The sequence below is a fragment of the Antrostomus carolinensis genome, unplaced genomic scaffold (genome assembly GCF_000700745.2).
Source record: "Antrostomus carolinensis isolate BGI_N321 unplaced genomic scaffold, ASM70074v2 scaffold14122, whole genome shotgun sequence".
NCBI classification, from domain to species: domain Eukaryota; kingdom Metazoa; phylum Chordata; class Aves; order Caprimulgiformes; family Caprimulgidae; genus Antrostomus; species Antrostomus carolinensis.
This window is the reverse complement of record NW_010297665.1, coordinates 1-20,096: the sequence shown is the minus strand read 5'-3', so window position 1 is coordinate 20,096 and position 20,096 is coordinate 1. Positions and strand designations below refer to the sequence as shown.

Below are 20,096 nucleotides of genomic sequence, written 5' to 3'. Positions count from 1 at the left end.
GACCCGGCGGGTGCCCTGCCCGCGGCGCCGCTGGCCAAGCTGCAGTGCTAGAGCGAAGCGCTTGCTCATAACTGGGGCTGCTCGGCCCGACCCGGGCGGCGCTTTTAAAAGCAAGTGACAGCTCGTCGGAGCGGGCCCTGCCTCCCCGCCCCACCGCAAAATGGCGCCGGAGCCCGGCGGGGGGGCGGTTCCCTGCTCCAGGAGAGGGGCAGGGCGTGCGGTGCGGGCCCAGGGCTCGGGAACTTGGCCCGTAGTGATGGGAGAGGGTGATGTGGGGTCCAGGTTACTCGTGTTCTGTTGAATGATTCAGCTGGGCTTTAATCTCGACTAGAGCTGGAGTCCAGCGTTCAGTTTTTAAAGGGGGATGCGGAGCTAGGAGGTGGCAAAAGTCCTGGATTCCTGCCTTGCTCTTGCAGGAGTAAAAGCACCTGGGTGATGGTGAGCTAGCTATGAAGCAGGAGAACTGCATCCTGTCTGTACTGTGGACAGCAGTGTTGGGGGTTCTTCACGCACACAGCAAAAGAGAATGTGAAACAAAGTGAGTTTGACTCCAGTGATTGAAGCTGCAGCTATTGAAAGGGCCTCCATGGTTTCTGTTTTGTTAACAGCTGTCCTGCAAGCAGAGTAGCTGCTGTTATGCATCCTCTTTTCTGCACATAAGTGAAATCTGTAGTTACATTGATGACAGGATTGGACATAGAAGAGTAGCAGGAGAGTCTATAAGACTGAAATAAAATGCTTAAACTCAGAGAGGCTTTTGCAACTAAACCTACACAGGGTTGTTCATACACATCGCCTCTGTTCTGTAATTTCTGGTAATCATTTCAGGATTTTCACAGATGTAAACTGAAACAATAACCTTTTTAAAGCATGTTCCTCATATGAATATTAACTGCTAGAGTGAAATTTAGTTTCTTTTCACTACAGTAATCAATTTTAAGCTTTTAGAGTTAGAACAGTCTCAGTATTAGTTAACCCTGAAAACATGCCGTAACCACCGAGTACAACCAGGTATATAAAAAAGTAAAAATCTGAAAAGCACATGGCACACTGTCATCTTGAGAAGCTGCCTTTCTGATGAAGTCTTTGAAACAAGAATATAGTGGCTAAGCACTATGTACAAATCAATTTTAACTGAATAATTGTTTGACATGGGATAAATTTATTTAATAAAACAAAGCAAGCAGATTGTAGTTACCCACGATTTATGAAGTGCAATATGACAATCTTGTGTAATAAGTCTAAATCTGTTTACACATTAGTGCATCTAGTCCTTTGACTTTAGTTATTGCACATAGAAATTAAATAATATAAAAGACCTGCGTACAAGACATGCAGACTTCATGAAAGGCAAATAATGCCTACGTAATCAAAGCAAACCCCAGAATATACACAGCCTGGAATGGTCAAGGAGGAGTTCAGGTAACAAATATAACCTAATATTTCAATTAAAGGTAACCAAAATAGGTGTTCAAATATAGAATTAATTTTAAATATATTAAATGCTAGTTTTCTTCTATGTTTCAGGCAAGGTGCTGTTTAAAAAACCTTCAATATAATAGCTTCATTTAGAGATGGTAAATCATCAAGTTATACATGGAAATTTTGATTTACATCAAATGTGACAACACAACATACAAAAAAGTCCTTAAAAAATTACTTCTAAAAAAAAAGCAAATCATGTTATAAAAGGAGAGCCAAAACTCACCTTCTCTGTAAACTAAAACGTTTTCTGACGTCCATGAATAGTTGGCAACACTGAGTATCAGAAAAATACTACATGTGTTAAACAGTGGATATGTAGTGTTCAAATATTGAATTTACTGCATACATTTAGTCTTGACTCATACCAGATAGAAATAAAAGGCAGTTCCCCCCTCCCTTAGTTTTGGCCATTAATTAGCAGAAACAGTCTTTATAGTCAGCTTGAATAACTGCAATGCTTGAATTCCTATTCCACAAAGTCCAAAAAAAAAACCAAACAATGCATGGCAGTCAAAATCTTTCACTCACAGCTGTTTTCACAGACATCAAGGAATTTGATGTCTGGACTTGCACGGCTGTAAGGTGAGAATTTGGCCCCATGCTTTTACATGTAAACAGTGCAATGGAAAAGACAGCAACAAACTCTCCTATAAGAAAAAACTGTGTGTTTTGTTGTAGCAAGAGGCTCTATACACAGTAAGGTAACTAAGTACTTCTGGTAATGTGCAGTATTGACATTTTATCTCTGTGCTCATGTCTTTAAAAACATTCAGAATTAATAATGAACCAAGGTGATTGTACCTCACTATAAGGCGGCTTGCTATGGTTTGGTCTCATGGCTTTACCAACTTTTTTTTCTCCTCATTTACAACAATTTGACAGTCCCACCTTCACTGATAGCTGTGTGTGTTTTATGGCTACTTGCTTCCCAAAAAAAAAAGCACAAATTCTGTATGAAAAAAGTAATATGTATATACCGCATCGAATCGCATTATTACCTATACATCCAATTTACATTCTTTGATCCTGAAAGCATTTCATATTTCAATTGCTTGACACAAGCTATTGACTGCAGAAGTGAAAGAACATAAAACAGTTCATTCTACACCTCCAACTGCCTGAGAAAGAAAAATATTCTTCCAGTTTTATAAATTCATTCCTTATTTAGGATTTTTTCCATTTGGCACGCAGTTCCTTTGCTGCCAAACAACCTTTCAATGCTTTAATGCACATTAACATAGCATGAAAACATAAGCTGAACAAAAAGGTATGTCAACAAGTTCCTTGATCTATTACAGCTTGATTCCTCCTCCCTCCCCCAAAGAACAGGTCATCTGAGCCTCCGAGTTAAAATCCTGGTGGCAGCCAGTACAAAAATAAAATCAACTGCTTAATGGAGTGAAACTTCATGTAGCTGAAGTACACAGGAACAATAACCAGGCAAGTGAGCACAAAGGTATGGTTATAGGCAGTCCTTGGGGGGGTGAAAGGTGGCGCAAGTTAAGGATGAGAACTACAACACAGTTTATAAACCATGAGAATAACTTTTATAATACTGTAAACTGCAAGAGTCTTCACGTGTCATGGTTGATCAAGGGCCTCTGTGATCACATCTTTAGGAGGGCACGTAGAGGAGCGTGGATCCATGGCTGAGTGCATTAAAGGCATATAAACATCATCCATGTTTGGCATGACAAAGATTTTCTGTGAAAGAGATGCAATTAAATTGAGATACATTTCATATGCTACCTGAGACATTAGTTTTCCGATTTGTTTAGTTAAAAATGCAACAAGTTTCCATATAAAAGGTTCTTTTCTTGAGTTCAGCACTGTCTGAGTCGATGCCCGTACTGAAGCCTTACAGTGTCCATGAACTCCAGCCATTTAGTTGTGTTGCAGTTGTAGATGAAGCTCAGAAATACAAAGATTTCTGCACTTTCCAATAAACTGAAACAGCACTACAGGAAACGTACCAACTCTTCTTAACTCATGGTTTCTCAGCTCTTACCCATATACTTCAAATTGTACTTTTAATGAAATAAGCAGTTTTGATTTCTGGTTGATATACAGGTTGTGGTTCAGAATGAAGCTGGTGAGTAAACTGCTGATGGATGGATGAGACCATCCCAGAAATCAGTTTCAGCTGAATTTTTAACATGCTTTTCCACTGCACAGGAGCAGTGGAGGATGACAACTACTCTTGAATGAAACAGGGGACACGCAAAAAATTTAAAACCCAGCCCTCTAAACCAAAAGATAATTTATGAAATGAAAATGTAAAGGAAACACACCTGAAACTCTTGTTCTAGTTTCTTCTCTATCCAGTCAGTTACATGAACCAGAGTCACTTCTCTCTCGCCAAGTTTTGGCCGAGCTTTTAACTCCAGATAGGGAGGTCTTCGAAAGCCGTACCTTAGGAGAGTACACAGAACAGGTTTTATTATAAACACTCCAACAAAGCATATACTTACATACAATAACTGTCAATGCTCTCTTAATAGCTGTTCCTACCTCATTTACAATTAGTTTGTATTGCACCTCTTCCAGAACCCATTTCAGCTACACTTTACCCTTTTTCTTAATTGCAATCCCTTAGGTAGCACACACCTGAAACATTGCCCAGTTCTGCAGTAAGTTCCTCTTACCATATCCTGTCGGTAGGTGGAGGTGGAATGTTAATTACTAGTGTTCCTCTGCACTCTTGTACTTCAACTGTTAGCAGCAATGGAGTATTGGAGACCTCTTCAATTTTCTTCTTAATAAATTCAGTCTCTGTTGCTTTCTGAAAGTATTTTGACTTAGTAATTTTATCCACAATTCTCATGATCTTACTCGTCCGATGTCCTCCAACATACCTTTAGATAGAGAACAGAAAAAGAGTACATCAATATAATTTTCATAAACCTATTGTTTTCTAAGACACCCACGGATTTCCTATTAAATCATTAGAGTTTTTGATATAAAAATTCTAAACAGATATGTATTCACACGTCTAAGCAGCACCTACCAGAGCCTGCGCACAGCAGCTGTACTCTGTCAGCTACACGTGTCTGGCAGAGATTCTGACCAGTCTGGACATTCCTCCTTCCCAGATGGCATTAGAAATGCAACTTTTTTTTTAAATTGCAAATATACTTGTATCAGCTATCCCAGCAAGCTGGCATGAGAAGTGACAACCTGTCTATTACTGTTCTAAGAAAACTGTCAAGACACAGATACACCAAGATGTATGCACATATCAGCATAGAAGGTCCAAACATCATGTCTAACCTATTTAACAGTGTATGTTGAACAAAAAGGTTCTAATTTTAAGGTACTGTAGCATTTACAACGAGTACAAGGGTGGTGAAAAAGAAGAGGAAGGCTATTTTGGTAGTGGCTGGAATGATATTTCAAAAATGGTTAACTATGCCTGCAAAGAGAGGCTACTTTTCCTGGCAAATGTGTCAGATGCATCCTAGCTTTTAAAACAGATGCTTTAAGGACTGAATGTGTCTTTTCTCATACCTATCTCCTTTCAGAAATACACACACTAAGAAGAGCATGTTTGATATGTACACACACTATATTACACCTAATCGTGGCTCTTGATGTTATGTAGCAGAGATAGCCTTGCTAAAGAAATAGTATTTTCCTATCATGCAAAAAATTAACGTTTATCCAGCCTTTTACAGAACTTTTTCCTCAGCATGAGAGAAGACAACAACCTTCTCACCTGATATAAAAGGAGTGAATTAATTTCAACTTTTGGATTTTACACTAGCTGTATCTTTACCCAGATAAAGTAGTTACTCTCTCATCAGATTCTATAGTGATAGTAAAGCAGATTTTTGAAAAGTGTAAGGAAATTCTTTCAGTATTTTACTTAGAAATTCTTTGTTCTCCCTCTTTGTCCTTAAGAATTCTACATATTTTTAAAGATATTAAATGCATCTATTTAAATAATTCCAACAACTCATCACATAGTTTTCAAACGGTTTTAGAAGTAAAACTCCAAGGAAACTTCCTTGGAACATTCTGAATGTGTCATGGAGCCTTTTGGTACATTCACTGTAAAATCACTGAGATGCGTTCAGACACAGGAAACACATTGTGATTGTCTGAGACATTTCAGTGTTACTACACATTTCTCACTCCATGGCACAATTTCAATCAGATGTAAAAAGGAAAAAAAAAAAAAAAATCAGAACAGCAGCCAAAACAAGGAATGACGTGGCAAAATTAGGAAATTTGCTTCAAAATTCTCACACAGCATCAGAGGGCAGTATTGCACAGCTCAGACACCCAGAGCCCTTCGGGGGGGGAAAAAAAAAGGGAAAAATAAAAACACAAACCCCTGAACAAGAAAGCTAGGCTTGAATAACAGTCGCTTTCTTTAAGAAAAGAACACACCAGAAATGAGGGATCAGCAGGATCAGTGTGGGTATAGTACTGTATACAAACAGTGTTTCAAGTTCACACACAAAATCCTGTTCTTGGCTCTGCTACCAAGCCAGATACACTGCAGAAGGTCCCCACAGGTTCTCTGACCCAAAGACTTGGCTCTCTCTATCATCTATCTAATGGTGAAGGAATTAGGAGGTGTCAGACAGACCACTGTACCGGTCACTCTGCAGAAGTGCTGTGTGGTAAGCAATGCTCCCAGCACGGTGAAACACTCAGCAGAGCAGCTTCCTTTCGATTTGCAGTCCATGGCTTGGTTGCTGCTGTTTGCTCTAGAAACCGTTGTGTCTGCTTAACTGCTTGGATATATCCACACTCTGACATCCTGTGTTACAATGAGCACTACAGGACTGGAATAAGGCATCAATTTTGCTAAGTCTGGAAATAGAGAAGGGAGGAAAGGATTAACAAACACTAGGTAGACAGCTCACCCTTCTGCTCCTGGAGTCACCTGCTTCTCTCCTGCCAATTCAGGAGCATCATCCTCTTCTGAAGACCCAGCGCTGGAAGATTCCTCATCACTGTCTGCAAGACAATATGCCCTTGGCCTGAAACTGAAACAATACGATTTCCAGGTCAAACGTAATATTCTTAAATAGCTATTCATCATGTACAGCTTTGGCTGACATCACATGTATCTCTGTTGGAGACTCTGAAATGTCCCCTCTTCTTATTTTATAAACTCTACCTAAAAGAACAAAACCAAAACCACTCCGAAGCCATGCTGTCAGAATTAGCTTAAAAATAAAAAATCGGGGTTTTTCCAGTGGAATGTAATCCTGCGTAAAAAAGGATGGCAGGGGAATAGCTATTCTACATATTCAAATCAAATGCAGAGATTATTCAAACTAAATTTGAAAGCATCTCTGTTGCTTGTAGCTTTCCATGGAAGTTGAGCAGTATGTTGACTAGACAGAATTTTTTTGTTTGTTTTTAAAACCCTGACAAAGACAGGCTTTTAAATTGAAAGGTGAGAACATGCCATTCTGTCTTGTACTAAAAGCAAACATAGGACTCCAAGTTAAAATGACATTGTCTACTAACTGAATCCCAGAATCCCTCAGAGATGCTAACTGAGATGCTATTGTATATACATTATCTTCACAACATACACACCTTATCTTCACAGCACTTTCAGTCCAAGTCAATAAATTCCATTTTCTCTACCCACACACTCATGCCATTTTTGCAGCACAGACATATCTCCAGCAATGGTAACATGTGCAAAGCACAAGAGAATCAATCTTTGCCATCTGCCTCCAAAAGGAAGTGGACAACGCTCACAGTGGCAGAGTGAAGCTGTCTCAAACTAGCGATTCACCTTAATGTAGCTACAGTGTGCATCATCACTTACCCATTTCGTGTAGAAAAAAGGTAATTTTACTAACAGTAGCCATTGTCTAACATAACCCTGGGAAGTAATAGCTCTCTTCAGTATCTTTGCTGGAAATATTCTTTTCCCTACTATAAGGGAAACTGACCTTTGGGTCTGTGAACTTTTTAAGCTCCTTTGACACAGCGAATTATGTTTACAGGATTTTAGGTTTTGTTTTATTTTTTTCTGAAGAGAGTCCAAGATGTAATAAGGCAAAGAATGTCATGGGGAGAAGAGAGGGAAAAAGTAATAAAATGAAACAAGTGCTGCTCTTAGGGTACAAAATATCACGTAGTAGTAACCAATTCCTATACTGTGGAAGAATTAATGTACACAATCACACAAAAAATTCCCAGTCTTTTAAATGGATTAAAATTAGGGAAGGATACAGTGAATACACTGCAGTATTACCAGATCTCTATCAAATGCAAGAGCTTGAAATAGTTACACAACACAAGCTTCAAAAGCACATGGTTTTAGCCCTAGGGACTATACCCAGGACTACAATATTCTATATCTTGTTCAGAATACAGTTTATAGCTGCATTTTCTTTCTTTCTTTTTTTTTTTTTTTTTTGCATGTGTGTTCTTGGACTGAGGCTACTGTCTGCTATTCTGTACATAGAACAAACCATTAGTTGCTGCATGAAGTCCTAACGTAAAAGGACAGTTCAAGTACAGCTCTCGGTGCACAGCACTCCTTGCTAACTGCCTGCTTAAGAAGTGGAACAATAATCCCATGACCTCTCTACACTGAAGAATTTGCTATCCAGGCTATGGAATCAGAGTTGTAAATCTTCTCTTCTTATCCAGAGATGTATTTTATACCTGCAGAAGAGTGAAACAGCAAACTGAACCACCTCCCTCAGAACCTGGAGGGTGGTGGCTGGTTCACATCACTGGCCCAAACAGCAATGCTGGACTTGCTTCTCAGACAGAAGTTCATGTTTTTAGGCGAGATTCAAACTACACATTTTATACCTGGGTGTGACCTCACTTCACTCTCTTGCGCACATCATACTACCCAGTTCACACCCAGTGTATTCTCAAGGCTCTCCAAGTTGTCACCTTCTTACAAGAAGGTGTTTTATACGCCTAGGCCCTCCAAAGTGCCTCCACAAGCACGTACCGACAGGCTAAGACTGCAAGATTTCCTCGCATTAAACAAAGCAACAATAAATAAGCTTGAGTGAGATTTCAGGGGATCTCTGCACACAATGGACCATTTATACGACACAAACATTGGCAGAAAAATGCTTTGGAGCTACAGAATTGTTGCCGAGTAGATTGCACATAATCTTATGAATTGCCATTTGTCGGTTTGTTTTTACATGGTACGACATAGCAAAAAGGACTGATGGGGTGAGAAACTTCGGTAACTTTGGGTTAGCCTGCCTGCATTTGTCTAATCTCCGGTATGGTAGAACCTGCTACTGTTTTAATTTATAAAATTGGCAATTAAATAGTTCTCCAGCCTTTCTGAGACCTGCATTTTCCTGAGAGTAGGTGCAAGACAGCATTATCAAACTGTGTAACAGCACACTTCTATTTCAAACGGGAACGCAGGAGCAGCAACAGAACAGACTGCAACATCGACTGCAGTTTCTCTCACTTTACACTGACAATATCCAAGGACAGTTAAAACTCAGTGTTGTTTTCCCCCACCCTCCTCTTTCTGGATGAGGAGATGCCTTTCTTCCATGAGTCTGTGGTTACTGCATCTCAAGAGGCGGCTTGTTCTAGGCTCTTGAGGGACAGAATGAGCATAAGCAACCAATATGCATCACTTACAGACAACACAAACGCAGAATGGTTTGATTTGTCACAGTAATTGTCAACTGGTAACTAAAAAAAGCCAGCCAAATTAACTACCACAACAGAAAGCACTGATGAGAATCGAACTGTTCTATAATTCTCAGGGTCTTTAATTCATTTGTTTGTTCATAATACGCATTGTATTTAAGGAAAAAAAAAAACCCCAACCAAGCAACCAAAAAAAACCATAATTCAAAGTAGAATGCATTAGACTGCTCTTTATGTAAAGCTAGCACTGTACCTGGCCCTGAGCATTTGAAACATCATGGGCATGTGCAGGGAGCAATACAGTTAATGGTTATATCTTCAAGTAATTGGTTGCTTAGCTACAGACATTTACATTTACGTTGCTGGGGGCTTATTGCTCAGCTAGAAACAAGCTGATTTTTAAATATGAAATCAATGTGTTCACTAATTATTTCTGAGGCCATTCTTGCACTGGACAGAAAAATACACAAAGAAAATCCTGAAGGGATTTCTTCCCCAAATCCTGATGGGGAAAAAAAGCAAGAATTTGATTTGTATTGACAATTCCTTCTCTATCACCCATTTTTTTGGGTAGACAAGATTAAAGGGATTTTTTGAAAATCACATCTACCAATTATACTGATGTAAATTCAGAAATATTTATTTCAAGCAGTGACAACAAGAATCTAGGTCAATTTTAAATCCTCTGAATTCCTACCAGTGTCTGAGATCATTCAGCCGTTAGTTTTTTTCACATGTATTTTCTTGTCATGACTATACTGTAATAGAGTGCTGCTGTAAGTATTACTTCAAGATATCTCAGGATATATGGTCAGATCTACAGCATGAGTACACAAAGCATCTAGTATCTTAATTCTGAAAGACCACATTTTATTTGTGCCTAAATAAACAGGCAGATTTAGAGAATATATTCTTGGTTTGTTGGCAGCGGTTGTGCACTAGATCAGAGACCACCCACTGCTCAGGGACCGCAGATTTCTGAAGTACAAAGAGAATCAACACTCCTGATGGGATGATTCTCATTTGACAGGTGTCACTCACCAGGTTAATACAAATGGACAGACTGATGAAATTCAAACATCATCATAAAAATGAGAGAGAAAGCACAAATACAAGCTAGGTGAGTTATAGTATGTGTGTTTTCTAACTAGTTCATCTATAAGGCATTTCAGTTAGACATAGCAGGGAAACTGAAGTGGGATGAGGAAAACTGGAGTTTGAAGTAGGGGTGTGGTTATTCCCATGATGCAATAAAGCTACTGAAAAAGTCTTTACCTTACAGTTACAGCCTATTTACCTCCACAGCTGTTTACTATGACATGGTTCACAGCTGCAGCTGTACCACGCTGCAGCAGCACATTACATGTGTCTATCTCCATATCTGCATGCGTGCATCTCCAATATTCAATTCATGTCTTACTGGCTAAGACCCCAAATCAAGCATAAGACAAAACTTTTAGTCACAGAACATTTTAAAATCCTGCTAATATATAAATTTTTAAAAATTCTTGTACTATAAAAGCCTTTTCTTAAGACAATTATCAATGCTGTAATCAAACACTAAAGTTGCACAGAAAGGCCAAGTTCTACACTCATATATATTCAACCCACTCCCAACTCCTTGCAACGTGTTGCAGATCCAGAGCTGCACAAACACAAGGAAAACTTCACTTTTTCACTATGAAAGCTCTCACTTGATTCTACCATTATAGCACCTTACCCTTCTTTGCCGATCTCTCCAACTTTAAGTGCTTCACCAAGTGGCTCTTTACCAAGTTTGGTCAAGTTCATCTTGGTCTCTAGGGTCATGAGAAAAGATCCATTGTAGGACATTTCCAAATCAATCCAAAGTCCTAAAATTAACAACAACAACAGATGTTACTTTAAGAACAGTTACAATCACTTTATTTTAATGCCAAGCCAAAATTTGTTTTAAAAAAGTCTATATATCACACTTTTTCCAAAGAAAAAAAATTACTTTTCATCAACTGATTATGTCATCAATTCACAAATAATTAAAAGCTCATCAAAGCAAGTCTTCTGTTCACATTAAGCTTATGGAACAAAGTTGAATATACCGATATGAACTAAAGCCACGTTGTATGATTTCTGCACATCTGAACTGCTTAAGGGATCTGAATCAAAATAAAGAACACAGAATGCAATCAGGGATTCTTTTCAAAACTATTTACTGTACTGCTCCAGGCCAAACAGTAATGGGGACACTCCTCTATATTACTTAAGCTGTCCAAATGAAGCAAAACTTGAAATCCCAGAACAATATTGCTTGTCACACCTCACAACCTGCAGTCTCTTTTGCTTTCAACAATGGTGTACTGAAGAAGTACTAAAAGGTTCACTCAGTAACTCAGCTAGAGGCATTCTTTTTATGGCTCACAGCAAAGAGAGTCATTACTTAGAACAATTCTAGACATGTTGTATCTAGTTAAATCCTACTGTCTGAGCACAGTATTCGCTTACTGCAATCACCAACAGAATTGTCTGGGGAATAATTGCAAGATTAGGTCCTGCCTCTTAAGTGACACCCTGCAGTCCCACCAATTAAAAAAAAGCTGTAGTGTGATCCGGAGATTAGAAATCAGGTGCCACTAAGCACAGATTATACATCTTCCTCTTCCAGACAGTGCAGCTGCACACAATATGCCCAACCAGTATCTGGCACACCAACCACTAATGTGTGCTTCTTTTATTTATTTATTCAGAAGCAAATAATGGTAACTACTCTTTGGGTTTGATTGATCTAGAAGAGACACACTTTTTCAATTAAAGAATAACTGTTTCATTTTCTGCAAAAATGTATCAGAAGAATGTAATTGTCCCCAAACCCACTCATTTATATTAACAGAAATACACACAGCTCCCAAAGACCAGGTCACTGATACACTATGAGATTACATGTTGGGAGCAGTACTGAAGGCAAGCTGCTTCTTCACTAACCCCAATTATTCTTTTCCATCATAAAGTTTTTCTAATGCTGTTCTAAAACAAAACACAAAAACTCAAACACAAGCTTACACAGATTTTCCTCTTTACAGTAACAAAGTAGCACAAAGATCATAAAAAATAAGAAAAAAGCAAAATAGACTTTTTGGACAAGCAGTGAGTCAGCATGCTTCAAATGTCAATGTTGTTTTAACAGCAGATCAAATTAAGCAAAGGATGCCATTACTGAGAGGGAAAATTCCTTCTGGCCAGAAAACATTGATACACATTTTCCAGAGGGGAAAAAAGGAAGTAGGGGAGGGAGAGTGGGTGAGGAACTGGGCAGATGGTATGATTTATTCAGAGTTATCTGGTTCCTGAGCCTTGTCAGAAGTACAGTAAAAACTACAGCATGTGCTGTCACCCAAATAGGGCCGTATTACAGAAACAAGATTTTTTTTTTTTTTCATAACATGGTCTGTTAGTAAATTTAGCTCCTTAGAGGAGACATATAATAACATATTTTCATTGTAATCAAGCACTGGTAAAAAAGTATGGATGAAACAAAGCACATCACCATTAGTAACTGCATTTTAAAGCCTCACAAAAGGCTACCTCAAATGACTTACTGTCTCAAATATTTTTAAAAATCTAAAAAATCTTAAAAGTGTTTCTTCTGCATACTGGCCTGAAGTTTCAGGATTTTTTCCATGTGTGGTTTATTCATAGGTCAACTTACCAACAAATACATTTAGCCTTATGAAAACAAGAATTTCCAATTATCAACCCCTTATTTATGTCCTTTAAAGTACAACAGCAAAACAAGTTATTTCAGTAATTATTCACTGCAAGCTCTTAAAAACTCAGATACTACGAGTTCGCATGTCATTTAACAATATGAGAGAAGTTACAAGGATTAACAATTCTACCATAAATGTTTGTCAGTTTAACTGAACAAGAAATTGAAGGAGTTAATTGTCCTCACTGCTGCTGTCAGCAATTAATTGAAGCCAAGTGTTCAGCAGTCTCCTAATCCATCTTATGACTTAGTCTTTGGTTACAACTAAAGTTATGAGAACAGAGAAAAGAATTCAAAAAATGTTTAAATCTAGGCAAAGGGAAACACTCTGACAAAACCTCAAAGTGTAAATTAATTTAAAAGGAAAACCACAAAACCACTTGCCAAGCATCACACATGTAAAGATTTTTAAAAATATTTCACTTTTTTTTTTTTTTCCTGTAACTCAAAATAAAGTTTCCACCAATGGTGAAACCACTTTGCTACTGGGAACACTGGAGGATGTCATAAGTACTGTGGAGAGCTCGCTGTCTTGCCCAGGAAGCATACCACAAGAAGCAGCTGTATGCTCCAGTTCCCTGAATACTGATCACACACGAGCTTATTCTATCTACTCAATTTCTATTTCTCTTAAAAGACAGTTTTTGTTCCTCATGTTAGCAAAACAAGTTTATAAAGCTCAGTGGAAAACATACTTTGAAGAATTGGAGACCAAAGTACCCAGTGTTTTATAGATAAGGCTTTTCCCCAAAGAGCTGCAAGTCTCAAGTGAGATAAGGGCAAACAATAGAATTTGGATACAACAGGCAGCATTAGCTGACGTTAGGTATGTCCAAGAGTATTTTAATAATTCCCCAAAGTCTTTTTTGTTCAGACTTTCACGAGGGAAAGATTAGAGCTTATTAACCTTCTCATGCTTTTAGTCATTGATATGAGTGGCACATTTTTAACATTAGTGATGAAGTTACTTATTTCCTCCTAAATTTTATGCATCTGGTATTCTTGCAAAGTGCTGATGGTAACTGTTCATCTGAGTCAGATAAGAGCACTGTAGTAAGAGTGGCAGACAAATGAGTCTTACACCAAAACTACAGTTAAATAAACTTTAAAAAGACCAGGTCCAAACTATATAATATGAGCAAGATGAAGCCTGAATTGCTTCTAAGCAGAAATTGGCTCCTTATCTAATACTGTGCACAGCTGAATTCTATCACAAATTCTCCATCCTGGGGAACCGCTGTTGCTTGATTTCTAAGAATAATGAGCAGAACCAAGATCTTGAAGAGATAATCCACCCCAGTGAATAGAAACCCCCCTCAAACCCAATGAATTCAGCACTGCAATTTCCTCCCACCAGCACTGCAAGAAAGGACACGGTACTACGTACTCACTGTGCATTCAATACCCTCATGTTCCGAGAAGATATGACATAAATAAACACCATAGTCTGTTCCTCACTGAGAAACACTGTGCACAGGAGAGCTAGTGAAGACTGATCCTGTTATGATTTTCATCTAGTTACCTGCTTAAACTTTGCTCTGTCCATGTGTGTTGCTATTGTTTTAAATATGCTACTGAGACTTGTTGAAGTTTGGCTTATTGCTGGCCTGTGATTTAGAGACTCTCTAGAAGCTCTTAACACTCTTAACAAGTAATGTAAATTCATTTAGTTCCTAACATCTCACTACCAGTTTCTTGGTTTTAGCACCATCTAGAAACGATTTTGATACCTTCATCTAAGAGTTGAAAGAGCAGCTTAAAACAAAAATAGGTTGTTTGCCATGAAATCCATAGCTGCACCACAACAGGTCCTCCAAGGAAGTATTTCCCCTTAGACCAATTAGAAACCCTTCATAAACTCAGAAGCAATTCAAAATTAAAAACTGCTCTGATTAAGTCGTAGAAGAAAGATGGCATCTACCTCTCCTCAGCATGTAGAACAAATACTTTTGAAGCTAAAAACATCCACACAAGTTTGTCTTCTTGTGAAACTACTTAAGTGAAGAGTATCCTCAACTATACTCCTATGACCATACGCAAGCCAGAAAGAACAGAAAAGAAAAAAACCAGCTCTGATTCATAAAGCAGCAGTATGAAAGTGATTCAGCTATTAAAAAAAAATCCATATTAATATTAAGGACAAAAAATGATGCTGTATTCTGAAGTGTCTTTTCAAAGCAACACTGTATTCTTATTTTCTGAGTTATTACAACTGTGTTTTCTGAATCACTGTTTTCAGAACAGGGCAACTTCTCTGGAAGAGAGTCAAATCTGTTTTCTGCTATGGTACAAAATCTGATCTGTCTTGAGATGTGCATTGCTCTCCATAGTCCATGACAAAGTATCAGATACAGGTCTGCATCTCTGTTGCATGCAAATTTTTATTTAGTTCAGTAATTATCTCCAATGGAAAGACATGATCATATTTCCATATCTATGGAATTACGTTTATACCAAGCCTGATGCTACTACTATTGGAGATAGAGAACACTCAATATCTCCTCAGAATAAGCTCTTATTAAGTGTACCTTCCTCTGATTAAAACCACCCACAAGGTAAACAAATCAAAATTCTGTTCTCCACAGATATGAAGGCGTAAACCTGGCAAACCCAGAAAAGGAAGTGTGTATTTTACCTCTGTGATCAACAGAAGGTTTGAAGGCTTGAAGGATCTTCGGCACTGCTATCCCCATGTCAAGCTCAGTTAAAGTTAGCTCATTCATGAAGTATGGCAACTAAAAGAACAGAATGTAAAAATCAAATCCATTTATGGAACTAAACGTAATTGTTTCCTGAGAGAAGAAAGGTCATTAAACTTAAGGAACGGACTGAGCTGAAAAGCCAACAATGAAAGAACACAAATACGACTACACAAATTTATTCCAATTGTAGGATTTTGTAGTTATCAGTTTCAAAATAATATTTTAGGGAGAGATTCAGCATTTGAACTTGATGTGTTTTTAAAACTATGCTGAAGTTCGGATGCTAACCTTAAACCTCCAGCATGCTTTTTAGTCAAAACATGCAAGAAGCTCAAAGAATGAAGCATAAATCCTATTTTACTATGAATAAAAATTGACATCTTCTTTGGATTTTAAATTCAGTCACATTTTATAACTGCGGTTATATCAACATCTCAGTTATTTTTATCTTCAGCGAATTCTTTCATATCACATTAGCTTTTAAATCTGTATCATAATTTTAGTATAATAGAGGTACAGAATCATGATGTTTTGGGTATCTATTTACTGTATTTCTAATCAATAGAAATTCTATCACCTGTGAACAGACAATGATTTAACCTATCAAAAATACATCCATCCCCCCATTCCCAGTGTTTCCACTTAAACTGTTTCCAATGAGCTGTTTGGGTACCCTGCTGTCACAACTGTGGAAACAGCCAAGGCAGAATTAGGTTACTGCTTATTTCCCAAAGCACAAGCGATACTACCTCACAGCTGGTGCTGGCAGCTAGATTTCAGAGCTTTTGTCAGCAAAACTACATCTCCCTTTGCCTTTAGGAACAAGCAAACTCCTCCCCAGACATCAGGAGCTAAACAGCCCTGTGATTAACTGCTGCTGTTCAGAAGTTACAGAATGCAAAGGGAAGACCCAGAAGTCATTCAAAAGCATCAAAATTCCTCCCCTCACCCTCTGAGCTTCTGCAGCTGATGTACAATAATATCCTGTCACAGACAGCTCACTCCCCTACTGTTACTCCCACTGACCTCTCCTGCAAGCAGTGTATGTCTGAAGTTAATAGGAGCACATTAAAATTGTGGCTCCCTGATCTCTCCATCTTAAAGGCAATCTACTATTTCCCAAAGCAGATTTCCTAACTTATGAGCAGTTCTATTTATCCTTAAAGTAAATACAATAATACATTGACTTTTTACATAAAAACTTCACAGTCACAAATAGTTAATCCAGCTGCAGTTCATTTGAAACTGAAGCAGCAAAGTTAACATGTTGTGATTCTACTGTGAAATGGATAGCAAAGCTGAACTGCAACTCTGCATCACATTTGTATGTAAAAGTAAATAAGTGTGAAATAAGTGTTTCTTCTACAGTTTTAAAACTCAAAGACTATGTGTTTGCTTTCCTTCATAAGGAATGTGTAGCCCAAGTCTCCAGATCAGTTACCTTTATTTTGCTAAGTTTCATTTGGATCTTCTTTGACACCAGATCAGACCAGTACTTTTCTCCTAAAAAATCCCAAAATATTCTTCCAAGCAAAGCATTCACCCAGGCCTCCTGTTCTTCTTCTTCAGCTTCCACATGTGCATCTGGTAACTGAAAACACAGAGCAGGTTATTCAGCTCTACAAACTCTATAAATAAGATCAGAAAAGGCCTCATTTACACTGGGAAATTCAGTGTTACAGCCCAGGTTAGCTAAGAACACTAAATGCTCAGTACAAACAGCAGTTTTACAACTACATCAGCTGGTCTGACATGAGCTTCCTTGTCATCATCCTGACATGCAACAGACTGAATGATGCTACATAGATATGGATTCACCTCTGGCAATGAAATGAGAAAGTTGTAAGTAATCTAACCTCTGGCAGAAAAAGCAGATAAGCCCAGAGTGGGTAGACTTATAAATGTGTCTGTAGTAGAGACACTCTCTCTTCCCAACAGGATCTAGAAGAACAACTATTCTACTCTTATTTTGTTTTATCACAAAAAAAAAAAAAAAAAAAAAAAAAAAAAAATTAGGAAAGCAAGACCCAATCTTACATCCTTAAATCCAGTTCAGAAACATCACAAATTGATGATAAACAAATGCAGTACAGGGAAACACACTCTTCCTTCCAACGTTTGTATACAGGATTCAGGAAACCATATTGTTCCTTCTGCTGCATTAAAGGTTTTGTTTACAGTTCAAGAGGATTAAGTATTGGTCTCAAAACACCTGAGGATACAAGTTCACATGTTGCATCACTGACTATAGACATGAAAGCAAAGGCAGCTGAAATAATTTGGGGTGTGCAGGTGCTATCATGTATTTTATTAAAACCAGGTTTCCACGAAGGAAAGACAACATATTTAATGTCCCTCAACTGCCTGCAACAAAAGGAGAATTTGCCTTTCATTGGTACAGGCAGAAATCCTGAATCCAGCAGAAAAGCAGGTGCTTTCTAAGGGCAGCCAGGTAGATGCTACAGTTCTGAACATCATTTCTTGGCAATGACTGCTCCCAAAAGCTGAATTGCCAGGTTAGTCACTTCTGCTGTGACGCACGTTTCCTGGCAGCACTGTTGATCTATTTATAGAACAATTTCTAACATGTGCCAGATTCAGCAGCAAATTCATCACTGTTTCAGGGGTTGTCAGGGGCTAGAATATCTTTTTTCCTGGGGGGAACATGAGATGTGTTTATTCATATGCTATACTATGGCCTCCTACTCCTTTCTGGACACATGAAAGTCCAGCAATAAAGATGCATGACATGAATCACATCTTTTAAATGAATGGTGATTGTACTTCACATTAAAGTTTCATTTATTACAAGTTCTGTACTTTATACTAAGGTTCTGTTTACTAAGAGTGATTAAAATGCAGTCTAAGAGACCAAAGGATTAGTTGGAGCTATAGACCTTGTTCACTATTATGCTGCTACGTACCACACAATACTTACACATCAGCTATTTAGTATTGCTTTACAAGACATTTAAAAATAGAAACCATACGATCCATCTATCCATGCCTTATGTCTTTTGAGTGAGTCTGTCCAAATCAAGCTGTAGTCTGTATAGGAGCCAAATCCATTTCTGTCCCTCAGTCAACTCAAGCAGCAGGTATATTGCAGTAAAAACTGTCCAGCTGTTGTCAAAGCCACAGCCAGAATATTATCAGATACATACTAAAGGCAAATCCCTAACCCTCTTCATGGCAAGAGGGTCAGGACACCATTCTCAAGAAGAAATGAAGAGGGTAAACACTTTCTGAAACATGCAACAGAAAAACAGTTCTCAGGTCCAAGACAAAAAGCACTGCTTCATGTGGTCCAGAATGCAAGTGTGGGGCTGAAAACAGAATTTATAGTGTAGTATCTGCACTGAAAAACTGCTATTTATACTTGTGTTATATGGTAATTCTGTCCCAGCCAGGTGCTCAGATGCACTCAGGAGTGATAGAAGGCCTTTAGTTCCCAACAATCATTAAAAAATGAAGATCAGTTTTACTACCAAGTACTAAAAATTCAACTGAAATTATTTCAACAAGCCAGCACATAAAAAATTATGCTTTTAGTTCAATCTATGTTAGAATATACACAGAAAAAATTATCTTTTTACTACTACTAAGTGAGATTTGTGGAGGTTTTTATTTTTTTGTTTGTTTTAATCTTAAGCATAAAATACAAGTTCTTTTGTGATCAATGGTTTTTGCAGACACATTTGTGCATTCCTAATGAAGAAAAACCAGGGCCACATTGCCTTCAGCTGTAATCTCTTTGGAACAAGACACTGGAAAAGCCAGAAAAAAAAAAAAAAAAAGCCAGAAAAAACCCACATATGTTCTTGGGAGATAAGAAATCAGACTAAATCAATGAAAAACTTGTATGTTACATTAAGAAGAAACTATGGTGAAAGGGGAAGTGGCAAGCATGAAAACCCCCACTGACTTTAGAAAAAGTTTAAGTCCAACCTGTAGTTAAAGAAATTAATTTTTCTTTCTATATAACTGACTTTTAAAGTTGCAGTTAACAAGATAAACTGTACCACCACCTCTGATGCATCTTTGCAGGGAGAAGTATTACCTTTTTCACAGCTGTAGGGCTGCTATCTGCACTGAGCACTGGACTACCTGAAGGGCTTTTCTTTTCATGTGGAACACACTTTGCCATATAAATATTGTAGTCCAGAAGCATTTTCTGCCGCACGTTGCCAGCCAGATCCTTGTGCTTCGGCTGGGATGCAATTTCTTCTGCGCTTCCTTTGCTGCTGCTTCGGCTGTGTGTGAGAACTCCAGACTGGCTATCAGTTCTGCTGTGTGTTGGCAAGATCCCTAAATCAAAAGGAATAACAAGTGTTTTAACGGAAAAGGAACCCGACAGTCAAATAGCAGAATGTATGATCAAAGGAATTGTCCTGGTTTTTAGCTGGAACAGAGATGGGTTTCTTTTTAGTAACTAGAATAGTGCTGGGTTTTGCTTTCAGCCTGGGATTTGAGAACATCCCAGTGTTTTCATTTGTGTCTCTGGGAGTGAAGGACGTTGTGTTTTGTCCGTCTACAAGCGCAAGATC

At 38.2% G+C, this 20,096-nt stretch overlaps 1 protein-coding gene and 1 non-coding gene across 2 annotated transcripts; one reads left to right on the top strand and one right to left on the bottom strand.

Annotated features, from left to right (window-relative positions):
- Positions 1–123, top strand: LOC114818293 (small nucleolar RNA SNORA76; the record flags this gene model as incomplete). The annotated part of the gene is made up of 1 exon (XR_003766128.1): positions 1–123. It is a non-coding gene; the product is annotated as a small nucleolar RNA SNORA76 (small nucleolar RNA).
- Positions 124–3,011: 2,888 nt separating this feature from the next.
- Positions 3,012–19,857, bottom strand: LOC104520512 (testis-expressed protein 2-like; the record flags this gene model as incomplete). The annotated part of the gene is made up of 8 exons (XM_010162220.2): positions 3,012–3,189; positions 3,777–3,897; positions 4,131–4,340; positions 6,360–6,482; positions 10,826–10,958; positions 15,483–15,582; positions 16,991–17,140; positions 19,610–19,857. Coding segments are annotated over 8 exons (1,208 nt in total), but the record flags the coding sequence as incomplete, so codon positions are not given.
- Between the last annotated feature and the right edge of the window lie 239 nt (positions 19,858–20,096).